We start from the raw sequence: 17840 nt of genomic DNA, 5'->3' as shown, positions 1-17840 counted from the left end.
ATGACTGTTTTGGAGTGGCTTTGATGCTTCCTGACACTGCCAGGGCTCACAAAGCAGACAAATCTGTATGGATATCTGCCTTTGTTTCTCTTCCTTTTGTCTTGATTTTAAATTTAAAAATGAAGGCTCATCTCCAAGCTCTCCGTTTGTAAACTCAAATCTCTAGTAAAACAAAAAGTACAGTAAGAAGGTTGCTCATTATGAGCAACCTCCTGTTGGTGAAAGAGTACAGTGAAGTTTAAATCCATCAAGACTTGGACTGTCTGTACAAATAAGCTTATCTGAAAATGATTAGAAGATTTTACAATATAGAAGTAGAGGGCGTTGGGTTTAGCTACCATTGTAAAAAAAGAGGTGTTCCTCAGGGATCTGTTATAGAGCCCCTCCCACCTCAAACTAAAATACACAGACTTCCATCTTCAAAATGTGTTTTTTGTATTTACGCTCAGCTAGACTTTGTGAAAGATCTTCAGTCTCTTCTGTCCATCATCAAATTTAAGGCACTACGACTTAGTTTTAACCCTGTCATGCTGCTTGTCGCTAATTTGCAATGTACCATTAAATCCAGGACTCCAGTTAATTTAGCATCACCTTGAGATTCCTGAGTGTTTTACTACTTGTTAATTTACCAGAAGTTATACTGTCATCACAATATTGATAACTAATCTTGCATATCTCGAGTTTTCTTCATATCGTGCAGGTAGGTTGGACTGTTGGCGTGGAGTAAGCCTGTCCTCATTTCCCATCATCCCTTTGTTTACACTCTCTTCCACTATATAACAGCCCCTCACACCCTCAACCCAACATTGCCGGTGCAACAAAAATGGCGAGCAATATTGGAGCTGTCCGGCCACACAGTATTGAGCCAGCCGCTAACTGCGATGAGGTAAACAAAGACGTTCATGGATCTAGTCTCCGGCAAGTGGGTGCATCAGAATAGAGGAGAGCAGGGAACTTGTGTCCCACCAACTACACACTACGTAACAGCTACAGGCTTTTTCAAACACCTTTTTGTCGTTTGCTCCTGTTTCACAACAATTTAAAGAACAAAAATTTATGAAAGGCAATTATAAGGTTAATCTCCTTTATACATGTCTTCCATCATAGGAAAATACTACAAGAACATGTTAAAAACACCCAAAACCTGGTTTTCATTTGGTTATGCATGAATCTTTGGCACACTTGTCTAGACTGAAAACACTGAACATTGCAGCCAAAGATTGAAGGGTCTGCTCCTCTTTTCCTTTGATTTCAAATGTTTGCATTTTTTTTCATTAAAGAGGCTTTTCATCTGCTGCAAGGTGATATACCTGATCTACATGTTTTTCCAAAAAATGTATTTTTTGCTGTTTCTAGTGCCCTTGTTCAATTAAAAGATAAAAGTGCTTTTGCTGCCTCTGCTTTGAATCCGCTGCCATGGATAATTGTACCTGAGGTCTGAGGTGATTTTGCCCAAACATTTATATAGATGAATGCATGAATGCATTTGTATACTTCATCTGCATTTCAGCTGTGTGTCTCTTATGAAGGAGTTTAAATCAAAAGTGTTGATTTCCTGATTTGTACCATGTGAGATTAAAGCTTTTAAAAAAAGGATGCTTCCTAGTGTAATTAGCGTGAGATCAAGCTTACAAAAGGAGGGGGATGCGAGGTGCTGTCTGCTTCTGTGTACGAGCCAGACATGCGCTCCCTCTCCAAACTGTGTTCAGCTGCCAAACAAAAACCAGCTCAGCCGGTTTTCAGCCACACACACACACACTCCCACAAGCACAAACACACACCTGGCTAGACACAACAGTGTCTGTCTGACCCCGCGTTTGTATTTCTGGGAAAGAAAAATCAATTCCACATCAATACACAAGGCTAATGAATTGAAAGTGCATCTATCTGGAGATGGAGTTTAGTAAATATGCACAGAAAACAGGTCAACGGTGCGAATGGCAATAATTTGCTTCGTGAGGAACTTACAATGCACTTTGAAGTGCGTTTTCCCCTGATACACAAAGATTTTTTTTTGCATTTTTAGGTCTGAAGTCAAGAGTCAAGAAACCGAAAGAAGTATGCTCAAATAAGATACAGAAGAAAACATTTTTACTAAAAGCCTGCATTATTCTAAAATCTCATTTGGCTTTCAGTCTGCTGACCTTGTGACCTCTTGGAAATATTTGTTTTCTGTTCTTTTTGTAAAAAAGATGGAAACAAACAAACAAAACAACAATACTGATAGGACAGGGGCAAATGCAGCCCTTTCTGTTTCCATTGGCTGGATTCCACAGCGTTCCAGAGGAGAAGCAGGCAGACATGACTGTAAGCACCGGCAGCATGCATCACATTTTTCCTGGCTCATATCACCTGAAATCCAGAGATAAGATGTGCCCAAAAAAAAAAAAGAGAAAAGAATCCCTGAAGCTGAGAGTTTCTGATGGAAACTAATCAGCAAGAATATGTCCGAGACATTATGTCATGGAAAAAGCTCCAACTTATCTGTTCAAGATTAGAGCGTAAATATAAAGAAATTTCAAAATAAAACAATAGGTACATAAATACAGTGCATTAAAAACATGAAGATTTAAAGTTTCAGACATTTAATTAGATAACAAAAAGCACTCTTCAAGTACAGTTAATGCTGCAGTTCTTAAAAGACCCACACCGATCATCTTTTAAACTATTGTAAACGTGTTCCCAGTGGTCTTTGAACCATAATTATTTTTGTTAAAGTGTCGTTTTGTTAGGACAGTTTCTGCAGCGTGGCAGTAGTTCAAGAAAAATCCCCCTCTGAGTTTGGGTGGGATTGGTGGCGTAGAGAAACCCCGCCCCCTCTCCCTGTCACCCTGTCAGTAAACAGAGAGCCCTCTGTTTACTGCTAGCTTACAGCCCCCATTTCAGAGGAACAAAAATTGTGAAAATTATTGGAGCTCTCCAACGGCACAGTTTTTAGCCAGATGCCAGCTCGGATGAGGAATACCGAGACCTGCATGGATCAGTTTGTCTGCATTTGGGTGCATCCAAATGGAACGGAGAAAAGAGCATCTGCTCCTGATTAACAATGATTTAAAGAAAGATATACAATTTCTAGCTGAATTTTCTTAATATACGTACTCCATCATTAAGAGAAATACAATAAGAACATATTAAAAACACCAAAAACACTAATTTATTTGAGCAGCTCTTTAAGAGGACACATTTAAAAAACGTTTTATTGTTCTGAGCCATCTAAAACCAAGTCCAGCCTTTTTTATTTTTATTTAACTAATCAAAGTCCTATCGAGATCGGCGGATCCCAGAACTGTGAAGCCAAAAGGTCTTAACCTTTGTGCTATCTTAGATGACCCCACCCTCAAATTGACGTGTTCTCCCTACATGACAAAGGTGGATAAAGGTGGAAAGATTTCATGTAATCATGGACACCAGTGAGGTTCACAAATCATTGAAGAAAAAAGGTTCAGCGCACTGTCTAGTGGGTCTAGATGACCCAACTCCCAACGTTAAAGTGCCTAGGATAGCACAAGGGTTACAAGATAAACTCTACACCTTTTTGTCTGCTTTACAACACAAGTGATGTTTGCGGAAGTAAAAACCATAAATTGCACCAATGGTCACATTATTTGTTTCATTGCACACCTGCTTCTCAGGGCATTTTCCGATTCATAGGTGGAAAAATAACTTTTTATATTTCAACATCCTGAGTAATATTCGAGGGGATAAAAAAGGAAAAATGTTCTATGTTTAACAAAAAAAAACACAACAAAAAGTCAGTCAACAGGTTGCATATTTGCCTGTGAAACTTTCTGCAGAGCTGCGTCTATGTGGTTATTCCATGTTAAAGTAACCCCGTGTTGTTTTGTGGAAATACACACTAAAACCTTACTCTTACGGACCGTCAGCACCGACAGCTAGACCTTTTCTCTTTATCGTCTTCTTAAGCGACGGGCCTCACCTGCGGCTCAGTGGCAAACACCACACACCTGGCTTTGAAAGCGTTCTTTCACTGTGAAAGAGCCGGCTCAAATCAGCCCAGATCCTCAGTGCATCCTCCGCCTGAGTCAACTTGCCTTTCCTTTTGTGCCGCTGCGTGTTTGTGTGTGTCAGGCAGAGATAACCTCCAGTTCAGACAAAACAAATATCTGCAGAAACCCAAACATGGCTGTAACAAAGACGCTGGAATGAAATGTTGCAAGCAAAGGGAAACTCTGAGTGGGAGGTGGGCTGGAAATCAAAAATAACAGGAGAGAATATTTGAGTTCCTGGAGATTTTCTGTTGCATTTGAAATGGTTTAAAACACCTAAAACAGCACCTTTTTTTTTCACTGTGACATCTACTAGACTGTCTCCCACACAGGCACAGACTCTTATTACTTATCAAGACTTTAAGAACAATATATAAAGCTTTTTTCTTTTGTAAAATCCCTCGCCAATGACCCTATTTTGTGTGCAAAATCCGTATCTTTTATACTTTCCGTGATGACAGAGCAGAGTAGGAAAAGAAAACAGTTCCAGTCCAATGCAAAAAATGAGAGATTTGAGTCATGTGTGAAGCAGACTCAGCCAAGAATCTGTCCAATCTGAGTGACGGGAGCTTTTTTAAAGTCACGCCCTGCAAGATGTATATTCTATATTCCGTGAAAAGGAAAAACCACAGAGGAATTTCATAAACATGCCACATCTATTACACTTGTTGGAATCTGGCCTAAAGAAATGTTTAACTGAAGATCAGGATAGGAGTTATGCTGGGGCTGGCCGTCCACCTCCTCAAAAATGTAAATGAGTGTTGGAATCACAAGAAACTACTGGTAGCCGACTGAGTTTTCATCCCATAATCCCACCATAATGCCAGCCACCCCACCCTGTTGGAGTTGCCCTTGCTGCTCCCTCATAGTGGACTCAGTCATGAAGGAGCTGTTGACACACAAAATGTATAACTTAACAGAAAAACCACCGGCGAAGCGCAAAGACATAGCCAGCACGCTTACTGTTTGGATCCAATAACGATCCAAAGATGGTACATTTCTAAATTCTGCTACCCAACACCCAAACACGGTGGCTTTGGTTGCAGAGAGTAGTGTAAGCAGCTGAGATCAAAACCTATTCTGGTCAATGAGTGTGGTCTCCAGGGATGCAGCGAGTCCCTTTGCCACGATTTAGTTCCCCTCCATTTTTGGGGCACGGTTTTATTTCAGTTGGATATATGAATTGTGTCGTACAAAACAACAACAGAAAACGAAAACTTTGGAAAAATCCTTGTCATAATTTGCTACTAAGCAAGTAATGATGGAAAAGCTTTCAGTTGGCTTATATGGCCTGGTGTAATGTAATAAATCAATAATAAATCTGTCTTATACCTTAGTCGCAGCTGCCCTTGTTGGTGGATACACACCGTCTGTGGGCGAATAATTGCCAAACCTGTACGGAGCATGCAGATGGCCCGCTCAAAATGTTGAGGCTGTAGACCGCTCTGTGAGCCCGTGGTGAGAAAGTGTTCGAGCACATTTCTTTTCTATGGGCATGCTGGGCTGACAGGTTGTAGCAAACACTTAAACACATGAGGATAAGCAAGGGTTAAGTAGGGGAGATGCACGTCGTACACATTTCTTATTTTTCACCCCTGAAACCTGCATATTGTGCAAGGGGCCTGTTAGTGCGCTCTTTGTGCTTGTAGTCTGACTTTTAGAGATTAGGATATTCGACAACCAGAGCACTGTTTTTGGGCATCCTACAGACACTTGCATACCACCTGCACACCCTCACCTGCAGCCAGTGTCAGTACTTTTACCTTACGTACAACTGCAATGCAGCAAAAGGACACCGCACAACAGTATCACCCACACGTCATAAGTGCGTGTAACTTAGATTATCCTTACAAATATTTTACCACACACACAACCATCATATACGTTCCATTTTAACGTAAAGGTGACCGTACGAGCCACAAGAAAACTTTAAGACACATCTGGGCTCTCTTTAACATGACATTCCCTCTTCTCTACGACCCTCCGCGGTCCCAGACATAAAATTGACATTAACTGGATCAAGCAGACAGGAAATAAAAAGCACAACTATAAGCTTCGTTTTCACGCCCAGGTAAAAATGTCCTTTTGCAGACAGAAGAAAACTGTCCACACCCAGCACACGTTGGTTGGACCAGCCTGGCTAACACGTAACTAAATAAAATGAAGCTTTGTAATAAAAAGTCATTCTGATCACACATTGTTCCTTGCACATGACAGTATATGAATTTAATGTGTGTGTCTTTATGTGCTGCTGTCTAGACACACTACCGCCTACTTTATATGATGTGCTTGCGATACTTGAGGATGGGGGGGGGGTTCATGTCTTTGAGTGTTTGGTAATGAGACCTGCCTGTGCACTTAGACTGTGTTTGAATACTTGAATATGTAATGGTAATTAGAGGTAATATAAACAGAAAGGAGGAGTTAGTGGCACTTGTGTGTATGTGTATGTGTGTGTGTTTATAGATGCAAAAGATGTGGTACCAGCTGTTTCCTGTGAGCTGGGGGGGGGGTATGGAGAGGCAGACACAGTCCTTTCTTTAAGTGCGTGTTTGTGTGTGAGTGCGCACGTACGTGTGTGTGTGTGTGTGTGTGTGTGTGTGTGTAGAGGGTCAAGCCCACGGTCATGAGCGACTGGGACATGAATGTGTGCAGGGGAGGCAGAGGGGATGTGTGTTGTTTCTCAGACCAGAGTGCTTATTGTCTAGACCGAGTCCCACAGTCAGGGCCAGCTGACTGGTTGATGATTGAGCCCGACGGTCTCACAGCAGACTTTATGGGAAAAAAAACACTCTCCGAAATGCTGTGGTGCTCCACATGTTCATCCCGTAAACAGAAACAGGACGTCAGTGCATTACGAGCCAGACTCCAACAAATGTGTGGAAAAAATCCTCATATTCACGTACTGTGCTACTGCTTGACCATAGATAGATACCCGTACCTTGGTTTTGATGCTAATATAAAATACTTTATGTAAGCGATGTATATTTTATTAGTTTCCCAGTGGCTAGAATAAACTTTGCTATTAAATGCCCTGAGAAAGAGAAAAAATAAAGTAGAAAAGAAGACAATGAGCATTTTACCGTGTTTTCTCCTCCTCCTCTCATGACCTGACCCCTGACCTCTGCACTCCCAGACACCAAGGCTGTTTCATTTCACCCCCGCCCTCTCCGCAGATGCACGGCACCCTGGTTTTCATATGCAAACACTCCCTCATCAACACAACAAGCATTAGCATGCATGCATTTCTAATGCAGGTGCTTTTCTGTGCATAAATTTATCCACTCTTTAAAAATGAATCTAGAGCTCGGAGGATCTTTAACTGTGTACATGTGAATCAACCACTGTTCTATTCTTGATGACATGTCCATGCTCTTCCATTCAAACAAATATAGTTGTTGTTGTGAGTTTTCAGACCTTGACACTGATTTTAAGACGAAAATTATGGTTTAAACTGAAAGGTTTCTCTTGCGTTTAAAAAAATGTTGCTTTTATTGCTTTAGCAATCAGCCAAGGATGCAGCCAGTGACTGGACCCCTCCCACAGACATCTGAATTGTGTTCATACATAAATCTCTATAGTTGCACTCAGACCCTCAGGTCTGAATTATGGATCACAGAGATGTTCATTTTTCCATTAAACCATTTTTAACCCAAATTCCGACACCATTATTGTAATTTTTAAACAAGTATTTTGACCAAGAAAAGGTAAATAAAACCAACAGGCTCACATATTTATGAGCCATGCTAGCAAATTAGGGTTAAGTTGTTGCAACACGTTCCTTTTAAGCTTGTGTTGACACAGCTTCTAAATGCAAAACAAAAGATCTTATCTAGATCGTATAAAATTAATGTCTAATTTGTAGCCAAATTTACACTTTTACACTTTATGTCAGGCTGGAAAAGTTTTACTCAGACAGAAGACTTTTTTGGAATAGAAGTCATTATATTTATTAATTACAAGAGATATGTTTTTTTCATATAAATGCAGAAGAATTCTGATTGCAAATATTGTGTGAGCTTCTCTCCATCAGCAGGTGAAGCTAAAGCGAGAAATCCCAACTTGGCAAGACTAATTAACAAAACCACATGTACCAATTTCTTCTGTTCACATAATCAGACCTTATCATGAGCATTTTGCACAGCAGACTTCCCCTGTGCCAGACTAATTAAGCTAAGACCCTTTTATTTCATCAACGTAAACATGCAACAACCAAAGTATTTAGAGAACCAGACAGCCATAAAGGACGTATTTTGTCTTTCTCAGACTAATTAATGTGAAACAAGACAATCTTTTCCACGTTGCCTCATGACACTCAGACAGTCGCTGCCTTTATTTACAGAGGAGCCTCTCGGCACTCAGACAGTCTCTGTGTGGATTTATTCACAGTGCCAGGCAGACATATAGGCCCAGCTCTGACTACAGACTAATTAATGGAACTACATGGTTCCAATGGAGGTCCAGGGCCTCAGCTGAGAGCCGTCTCATATGCAGATCATATGCAGAGCACACACATGAGCACTTACACAACCCCCAAAGTGTCAGTGAACTTGACCCCCAAGCGCACATGCTGGATGCATCTACATATGTGCACGATGGGAGCATCCCGGTGACTTTTTGGGATTCTGTGGGGGTTGCTGCTGTCTAGACGGAGAAACAAAGAACAGCTGAGAGGACCAAAAAGGGATGGGGTGAGGGAAAAGATTCAAGGAAGCTGGGACTTTACACCCCAATGACGAAAAGCATCAAAATGACTCAGACGCACCAACATTTTGATCTGGTTGCACAAATATTTGATTCATGGTGAAACAATGCCTTGAGGATCGAAGGAAATGGGGCCAAGAGAGGAAGAAATTCCAGTTAAAGGGGCAAGGAAATGAGACAGCTGCAGCAGAAGGAAGCAGGATGTGAGCCCTTTGGACTCTGTCCTCGTCCACGTGAACACGGAAATTTGAAGTTCTTCCCTCCTTCATTCTCAGAAAAGAAACAGCAACGGTTCCATGATCTCTGTCCGAGGACAAATTCAAATCCCATATAGAGAAGGAAACGCTGCCCCCCTTATAAATACTTGTTATTCTTTTAGCCAAATCTGAAGAAACTCTGCAGCATTTGTGAGAGGTCAAAAACTTAAAACTAATGCCTTGAAGTCCCACTCTGATCATCTGATCTATTGTAAAAGTGTTCCCAGTGGTTTTAATTATGATTATGTCGTTTTCAGCCAAAAATCAAATTGTTTGCGAGGACATAGTTTCTGTCAAGCGGCAGTACTTAATTAGAAATTCACTTCTGAGTTGAGGTCGGGACTGTTGGCAAAGGGTAAGCCCACCCCCACTTCCCATCACTTATAACTCTCTGCTCACACGCTCTCCCACAAGCCTACAGCCCTTCACAACCCGCTGCTGCAAAAATGGCGAGAACTATTGTAGCTATCCCGTCGTACAGTGTTGAGCCAGAGAATAGCTTGGACAAAGAAAACAAAGACGAACACGAGTCTAGTTGTCTACAAGTGGATGCATCAGAATTGAGTGGATTATGTTGCCGCCCACAAATGCCCAAAATGCATTTTTTCGTCTGCTCCTGAATCACAATTTAAACATAGAAATACTCAGAAATGCGCTTCTGAACTTAAGTTTTGATATATGTCCTCCATTATCAGTAAAATGCCACAAGACCATGTTACAAGACCAAAAACAAGATTTTCCCAGGAGTGGGTCTTTAACGTCATCTGAAATCAGAAAAACAACGGAGGGCAGCCGAGTCAACTGCTTTTGGAAGGTTGCTTCCAATTCACCATCTTCCTCAATCTTTTCAAATCGCCTTGTGGTTCAAAGCAAACTGTCAACCGGGTTAAAAAAAAAAAAAAAAAGTCATTTGATCCACACATGTTTCCGTAAACAAAACGTCTGCTGGTCCCTGCTTCATGAGAACAAAGCTGAGCTGCATTTTCAAAGAAAAAAAGAGCAAATCTTAACTCAGCTGACTATCACAACATCACATGCACAGTCACACAGAGAGGAAATTAACAAACTAGCACGTGTGTAGTCTTGCACTAACAGCCAGACAGAGAAGTTTACATAATACGTCTAGGAAGGCGGCCAGAACCGCCGCAGTCATTTAATTTCCATGATTCACTGAGTTTCAGGGAAACGGGACAGAAAGAACCTGAATCAATGAGAAGTAAAGACAAACACCAAAGGCAAACACTCCCCATGTGGCCAAACAGTCTCGGAAACGTCCTCTCAGACACAAAAGTCACACAAAAGAGCGTATGTTTAGAGGTACATTTTATAAGTAAAATGTGTTTCATCCAACTCTAAAAGTCAGCCCTCTCTGCTGTCGTAGCTCCCAATTCAAACTGGGAGCATCTGTAATAATTGTCCCTACACTGAAAGCTGCAGCCGTCAAACTGACACAGTTTTGAGATCGGCAGCACGGTCAGAATCCTAATGAGTCATTATCTCTGTCACATGAAAGCAGAGTTTAGAGGAAGAGAAAATATTTCCATAAACTTCCTAAACTGCCCCCCCAAGAGATTAAGCAAAGTTGATTTACCCGGTCGGGCCTGTTCAGAATGTAGAGAACATCCCTGCAAACCTTTCCTGCCGCTGTCACTCAAACAGGGAATGCTAAACATCTATTTTCAGAGTTATTTCTCAAAAAGACATTGTTCATTTCGGTCGTCAGCAGCACTTCGAGGAGCTATTTTAATGATATTTATGGACTATTTGCCATTTGATCTCTTCCAGTTGCATCCCAATATCAATGTTTACAGCATAAATATTAAAAATATCTATGTTGACATTCATGTTTTTATCATATTTTCACTTCTTTGAGAATAATTTAATTGATTTCACTAAATGCAAAACAGCATTTAAGATGTTTTGAGGGCAAGTCATTCTTAAATACACATTTTTGTACACAATTGGTCATGCAGTCAGAAAAAAAGATTACTTTAACATTTTAAATCAAAATATCTAGAATGCTTTAAATAAAGAAGTTATTTAAAGGGGAACATGGGGGGGGGGGGGGGGGGGGGTTCAAACGAACAGGTAGAACCTGCTGTGAAGACCCACTCTGCACAAAATGAAGGATTTGTCTGAAATATCAACATATCAGCTCCGCTAGCAATAGTTTAAAGCGTTTTGTCAGATTTTATTAACAATACAAAAACTGGATAATACCAATATGAGCAAGATTTAAAGTGCCACTTTAATATGTAATTGCACACAAAAAAATTCAAATCATTCAATTGCACAAGAAAAGATAATGCATTTGATAATGCATTTTTGGGATTTTTGTGTTATGGCTGCATGGGTCTTAAACCTGTGAAAACCGAGACAACGCTGCGGTCCTCAGGCTTCGTTCCCGTGTGGCCAGGTAGGGCTCATATGTTGGTGTTCTTCCCTCTCAACGCGGCAGTCACCTCCGGTCTACCTTGGAATACCATTTCCTCAAATTCAAACAGCAAAACGCTGTTACCCTGCAGCTGAACTCCCAAACTCTCACACTCTTGATAGGAACATTTGTGTTGGCTGCACAGACAGATGGCGGACGTGCTGATGTCAAACCCAGGAACAAATGCAGCAGCAGCTACTTGAAGGAAATGATGCTTGAGGGCCGATAGCATCAGTGACTTCTCATGCACCTACAGACCAGCACGCATAGTCCGCCTGTGAGTAATGCTGATGTCATGTGCTTTGGCTAGCAGGGCCTGCCGCTTGGAACAGATGTGTTCTTGCATCTGTGTGTGTGTGTTTTCTTATGCCCAGTACATGAAAGCCTACAATTACAAAGCACAAGATCCACATGAAAGAAGGATAAACGGATAAATGATAGTGAGAAGTGAGTCAGGGGCTCTGCAGCTCTTTTATAGATCTGACCGTTTGAATGCTTGAAATCCAGCTGTTGTAGGTGGATGGGGCGGGGTGCAACCCTACTTGGAGCTGCATTAGTGTTGTATCCAGGAACTGCTCTATAGCTAATTCAATCAGAACCCAGCGGAGCTGCTGATGTCTTCTCGCTTCCTGGTATCTGTGTTGGAAAGGAGCAAACTCCCTGCTTTGCTGAGGTGTCACGCTCTAACAAACACAGAATCAGGCTCTCATTCTCCTTCCCTGCATTGTTGGACACAAATTGTACTGTTTTGTTCCGGCTTTAAACACAGTTTCTCAAATGCATTTCAAAGGAACACAGTACAAAAAAAATGAATCTTAAGTAACATTTTTATTTCTGTCTTGAAAAGGTAGTCAGGAAAGTTTTTCAAACACAAAATATTCTTAGTTTAAGCAAACATGCTTCAGATTCTTTCCCTTAAAATGACATTTTACCCCACTGGCAGATTTTTTTTTCTTCCTTTAAAAACATTTTTCAAATTTAAATCCTTTTTGACTTATTTTTATAGGGGGCTTGTTTTTGCAGAGTGAACGCTAGACGAAGAGCAGACAGGTTTGTGATTGGAGGTAAAGTCTGAAAATAAGATCAATTACAAATTGTGTCACAGGTCCCTCACCAGCAAAAGTCACACTCGCTTGTATTGTGTTTCTAAACGAAGAATTGGATTTGTAAACGTGTCTTTCAGTAGCACAAAGCATCAGAAAATCATTCTCTCTTTTTTTAGGTAAGAGTTTAGATATTTCCCTCACGTTAAACATTCTTTGGATTGCCATCTTTCATGTATAAAATGTGAATTCTTCTGACTTCCTCCTGCCACACGCCAACACATACTGCCCAGGACATCAGCACGAAGATTAAAAATAAGCTTTCTTTGTGAAAATAAAAAAAGAGACCAATGCATCATTAGTTTCAGTCCTTCGTGACTTTCAACTCAGCAGATCCTCAGCGCCATTCTTCCCAAAGTTTCAGCTCAGTCCTCCCTCTGCCGCCTTCCTCTCCTCTGTTCCCCACCGCATCTCCTTCTTTGGTTCATCTGTTTCCCTCTCTGTCCTCCAGACTAAACATTGTGTCTGTTTTCAGACAGAGGAATTGTGCGCATGTGTGTCCGTGCATGTGCATCTGCATTCTTATCTTCCCGTTCTGTAACAAGTTCAGGCAACGATCCACGCAATCTGTGACGGGAGCCGGGTTCACACGGACATGCTCTCATTCGCTTTCGTTTAGCCCTCATCGCTCGCTGCGTCTCATTCATTTTTCACCTAGAAAAAATGTAGCATGACTCACAGTTGGAGCTATTTGACAGCTTGGATGAGCATGAAACAAAACATCTGGCTCTTTGCATTTTAAGCTCTGCAACTGCAGATCTGAAATTCTTTTGCAGCACGCAGCAGGAGAGAGTGAAAGATTAGGAAGATGACTAAACTGGGGATACACAGTCTATAGCTTAAAGCTGAGGCGGGAAGAATCTGGGGAAGTATTTAAAAAGAAAAGCCAGAAACCATGAGCATTGGCAAGCGCCTTAAACGTGTTAAATGCAGATTACTATCAAATGGAGTCAAATCCCACTCCCCCAGATGGTAGTCAGCTGTATAACCTTTTCAGATATCGCGTCCCACTTCTTACAGAGACTTTTATCGCTTTTATTTCCATACAACTCAAAGATCAAGCCTGAAAGAAGCAACATTTTAGGCAAAACCTCCGTGTTTGAAGGCTGCAAATAGACCAAACAAATGCAGAAAGGTTTCCTTCGACACCTTACGGGGTTTCAGCAGAATTCCACAGATTAAAGTCCCACTCTAAAAAAAATTGTGTTTTGGGTGTTTCTAACATTTTCTTGTTCCTTTTTTCTTATGATGGAGGATATTTATAAAGAAAATTCTGCTTAAAACTGTGTTTCTGAGTATGTCTTTATTAAAATTGTTGTGAATCGGTAACAGACTAAAAAATGCCGTTTGAAAAAGCTTTTAGCTGGGATGTCGAAGCTACTTAAGCTAACGGGAGAGAGAGTAGACAGATGGATGTCGGGAAGTAGGGGAGGGCTTACTATGTGCAAACTGCCCACAACTCGAGGCAAATTTTTAATGAACTCCAGCCGCTCTGCAGAAACTATGACCTAGAAAATGACACATTTTTTGATTTTGGCTAAACGACAACCATAATTAACAGGCCACTGAGAGGAACACTTTTAAAATGGATCAAAAGATGATCCAAGTGGGACTTAAAACCCCAAAGTTTTTATTTTTATTTTTAATTGAGCTTTATATTGATCCATTTATATTCTGAGGTAGATTTAATAAATTCCGTACTTTCAGTGCAGCAGCAGTTAGCTGCAAAGACCCCAACAGTGGTGGCAAACCTGCCGGGTCAATGTTTCTGTCCGCACCTCCTTTCTGAAATGGGGAAACACACAAACGATGTGAGTTTTTTGGTTTGGAGAGACTGGAGAAGCACCCGCCTATCTCTAATGTCATGTCAAAAAAGTGTAAGGAGAAAAAAAATAATCAAATAAAATCTAAAAGGACTGGTGACACCAGCATGAACCTTTTCCCACACATGATTGAGTAAAACGCATTACTCACTGGGTTCCCACATTACTTTGGTTACCAATTTAAAAAGTGGAAATTCATAAGAGTCTTTAAAGTATTAAAGCTGCTTCCAAGAAAAAACAGTTTCCAACCTGGAGTGAAAGCCAGAAGAGTTGGTGCTGTGAAGACTGGGACCACATGTTTTTAAAAGAGCTTAAAGGTCATGGACTCATTCCAAATGAATGCTAAAATGAGGACGTACCACTCTGTTTGGTTACACTGACAGAATGAAACAGGAAAATTGGCTTTTTCAGCATTGACTGGGCATTTCATGTGGGCGATATGGATAAAAATATCTCCAAATTAGCATAAATTAAGTGTTTTCACCAAAAAAAAAAACAAAAAAAAAAAGAGTTGAATTTTTTTTTATAGAGGGAGTCATATATGAACTTGTCATAGAAACATTAAATAGGATTCTTTCTGAGTTAATTAAGACTATCCCATAAAAATACATTTTCCAACCAATAGAACTTCAAAAGCTGTATTTGAGAACCTAAAAAATGAGCATTTTGATAGGTTTGATTTGGCTGGAACTCCTGTTGTCTTTGCTTGATGCTCACAGCTGGCACTGGTATGGAAGAATGTTAAGGTCCTTCAGAGTTCCACCCCCACCCTGAAAGACCATCGTTGTGTTGGGCCAATCTCACAACAGGCCAGCCATACCAAGTTGGAGCATGTTTGACACTCAGTCTGACTTATTTGACTAGTACTAGTACGATTTGGACTCCAGTCTTGATGGTTAAGCTCAAAGTAAACGCATCCCAGTGGGGAGTAGAGAAGAGCACCGCGGGCTCTGGTTAAAAAACAAAAACAAAAAAATGACGCGCTATAAAAGCCAACCACAAAATCCATCATTTTTTTAACCAAACTGTTCTAGTCCTAATGAAACCACTGTCACTCTGCTACATCAGATCATGAATTTATAAGTTTACTTTTTTTGCTTGTTGTTTTTATTTCTGGTACTTTTTACTTTATTTATTTATTTATTTATTATTCAATCCAATTTAACCAAGATTATTCACAAACTTCCTTAAAATCCACTTGAATTTTACAAATAAATAATGATTATTAACTATTAGTGAGTTTAATTTAATGGTAAAACTTGCATTATTAATGAGTAAACATTATTTTGAAATGAATAAATCAATATTTTCCCTGTCATATTTGAGAAATCTCGTCTGTTCTACCTTTTTTACATTGACTTAAGACTGAAAAGCATGAAATGACTTTCTAAAATTCATAGTGTGATTAAAATAAAACTAACCTAGTTGACATTCATTTAGACAAAGCATGTTCAAAGCCATCCTGAAATATAATTTTATTACATCACAAATGTGTTGATTAAATGTGACAGAAATGATTGTAATAAAAGATGGAAAATGAGGATTCCTTTCACATCTTGTCCATTTCCACCCATTTATAATTAGGCAATAATCTTAAGCATAACTACCCAAAAAATGGTTCCTCAATAGGTGTAAAAAATAAAAAAAAGTAGCAGATTATTTGTGTCTTGATCTAAAAGAAAATTACATTTTTAGAAGTGCTGACAAACGGCTAACAGGAGCGGTGCTGCTGCTGATCTGCACTGAAAACGTTAGTTTAGACAAAACAACACTTATTCATCCTGACTACACGAACCACGCGCGTGCACACGCACGAGCCGGCATGAGTCAGAACCTGAGCTGACCTCAGCCGCGCACGCGTACAAAATCAAGACCTGGCGGCATCATCATCATCACTAGATTATCTCTGGAAGTCACAACAACACACAGACGGTCGCGCGCACGCAGGGATTTCCCGGACACACAAACACACACACGAACGCCTTCGCGTGAACGCGCTGAGGCGACCAGACAGACATCTGGCTTCAGTGGGATGACTGAACTTCCAGCTCCCCCATCCTCAAACTCTGAACCACGGAGGAAAAACCGCCCTGTTCACGCAGATCCATGTCTCGCCTGACAAAAATGCATCTATTTTACGTTTAAATCGAATTTTTAAGGCATTTTAAGAACATCTTTGACTTGTTTTGGCTGCGATCAAATGTTTGTTTCAAGTTCAAAATCAACAGTGGGAAAAAGCAAACACTTCAGACAACGTATTTAAAAACATGCAGAAAGTTAAAGCTGGGCCACTCAAAAGAACTAAGATGTTTCTTTGTTTTGTTCTTTTTGTTTTTTTTATATTATGTCAGAGTGACAGAAAACTAACACACCTATGGGGAATGAGCATTGTAAAAGCAGAAGACATCAGCAGCAGCTTCCTTCCTCCGACTTTCACACCGCAGCAGAAGTTGCTGCGACATAAAAGATCCACGCAGGAGCAGAAAAGTGGAGTAAAGTGGTCAAACTTACTGATTTCCATGCTCTGCTGGGAAGTGAGGCGCTTGCAGTTACAAGTACAGGAGACATTGGCGGCGGTGGCGTTTAAAACACCCATCAAGTTCAACATTTACGGGGCCCCGAAAGCAGACATGAACGCTCCACGGGAGGCGCGCGGGGCTCAGCTCGGGGAGAGGGAGAAGGAGACCGAAAGCAACGTCACCTCGCCCCCCTCTCAGTCTCCCGTTTGCTCGCTTCTCCCCAGCCTCCTCTCCTGGTCCCGCTCTGCGGTCCGCCCGTCCTCCCCTCGTCTCGGTTCTCTCCTCCTCCTCGTCTCTGGTTTCTCCCCTTCCTCAAACGGATATTTTTCTGCGAACGTGTCTGTCGTTCATCTGTCCGCCGCGGAATAGAGTCGAAAATGGGGGACTTCTGATAGTTTCATCGTCCGGTTCGGGTTGAGTCAGTTCATCCGTCTTTTCCGTCCCGTGACCGGCGACTAAACTGCCAGGGGACGTCCGTCTGGTCCTGGCAGTTCCTCTCTCCTCCTCCTCCCTCTCTCTCTCTCTCCCTCCGTCTGCCCGTCTCTGGGGATTTCTCCCTCTGCTCCTTTCTCCCTCCTGTCTGACTGTCTGAGAAGCAACAGACGGAACAGAAAGATTTATGAGCTCAGACACGCCAAACTTCACAAGATAACATTGGATTTCTGCTTTTCTTTTTCTTTTTTTCTTCTTTTTTGGTTATGCACCACTGCGTTTCAGCGATCCATGACGGACCGTTTCAAGCACATAATCATACTCAGACTAATAATCCACACAACCTCCTGTGAGAAATGACTCAATGCTTTTGTCTTGGAGAACATAAGCAAGGTGGAGACCTAAGAGGGAAAATCAAAAGAAAACTAAGATGCCTTTTTGTTGCTTGCTGCTTTAGGGTTTTCAGTTATGAATTAATGTTTTATCATGAAAACTCTTCCAGGTCTTAAAGATGCAAGTTACCCCCACATGATTACACCACCACCACCGTGTTTGACTGCT

The 17840-nt window shown here is 41.1% G+C and overlaps 1 protein-coding gene across 1 annotated transcript in view; it reads right to left on the bottom strand.

The window, feature by feature from the left end:
* The window catches only part of LOC101172809 (protein TMEPAI), a 37586-nt gene extending 20200 nt beyond the window's left edge, over positions 1–17386 (bottom strand). Inside the window, exon 1 of the mRNA XM_004069203.5 lies at positions 16840–17386. Coding sequence (XP_004069251.1) covers positions 16840–16936 — 97 coding nt within the window. The 5' untranslated portion in view covers positions 16937–17386. The remainder of the gene's footprint in view (positions 1–16839) is intronic.
* Between the last annotated feature and the right edge of the window lie 454 nt (positions 17387–17840).

Source organism: Oryzias latipes, chromosome 5 (genome assembly GCF_053564925.1).
Source record: "Oryzias latipes strain Hd-rR chromosome 5, Olatipes_Hd-rR_3.1".
Taxonomy (NCBI): Eukaryota; Metazoa; Chordata; class Actinopteri; order Beloniformes; family Adrianichthyidae; genus Oryzias; species Oryzias latipes.
Note: the sequence above shows the minus strand (reverse complement) of the source record. Positions and strands in the feature narration are given on the sequence as shown.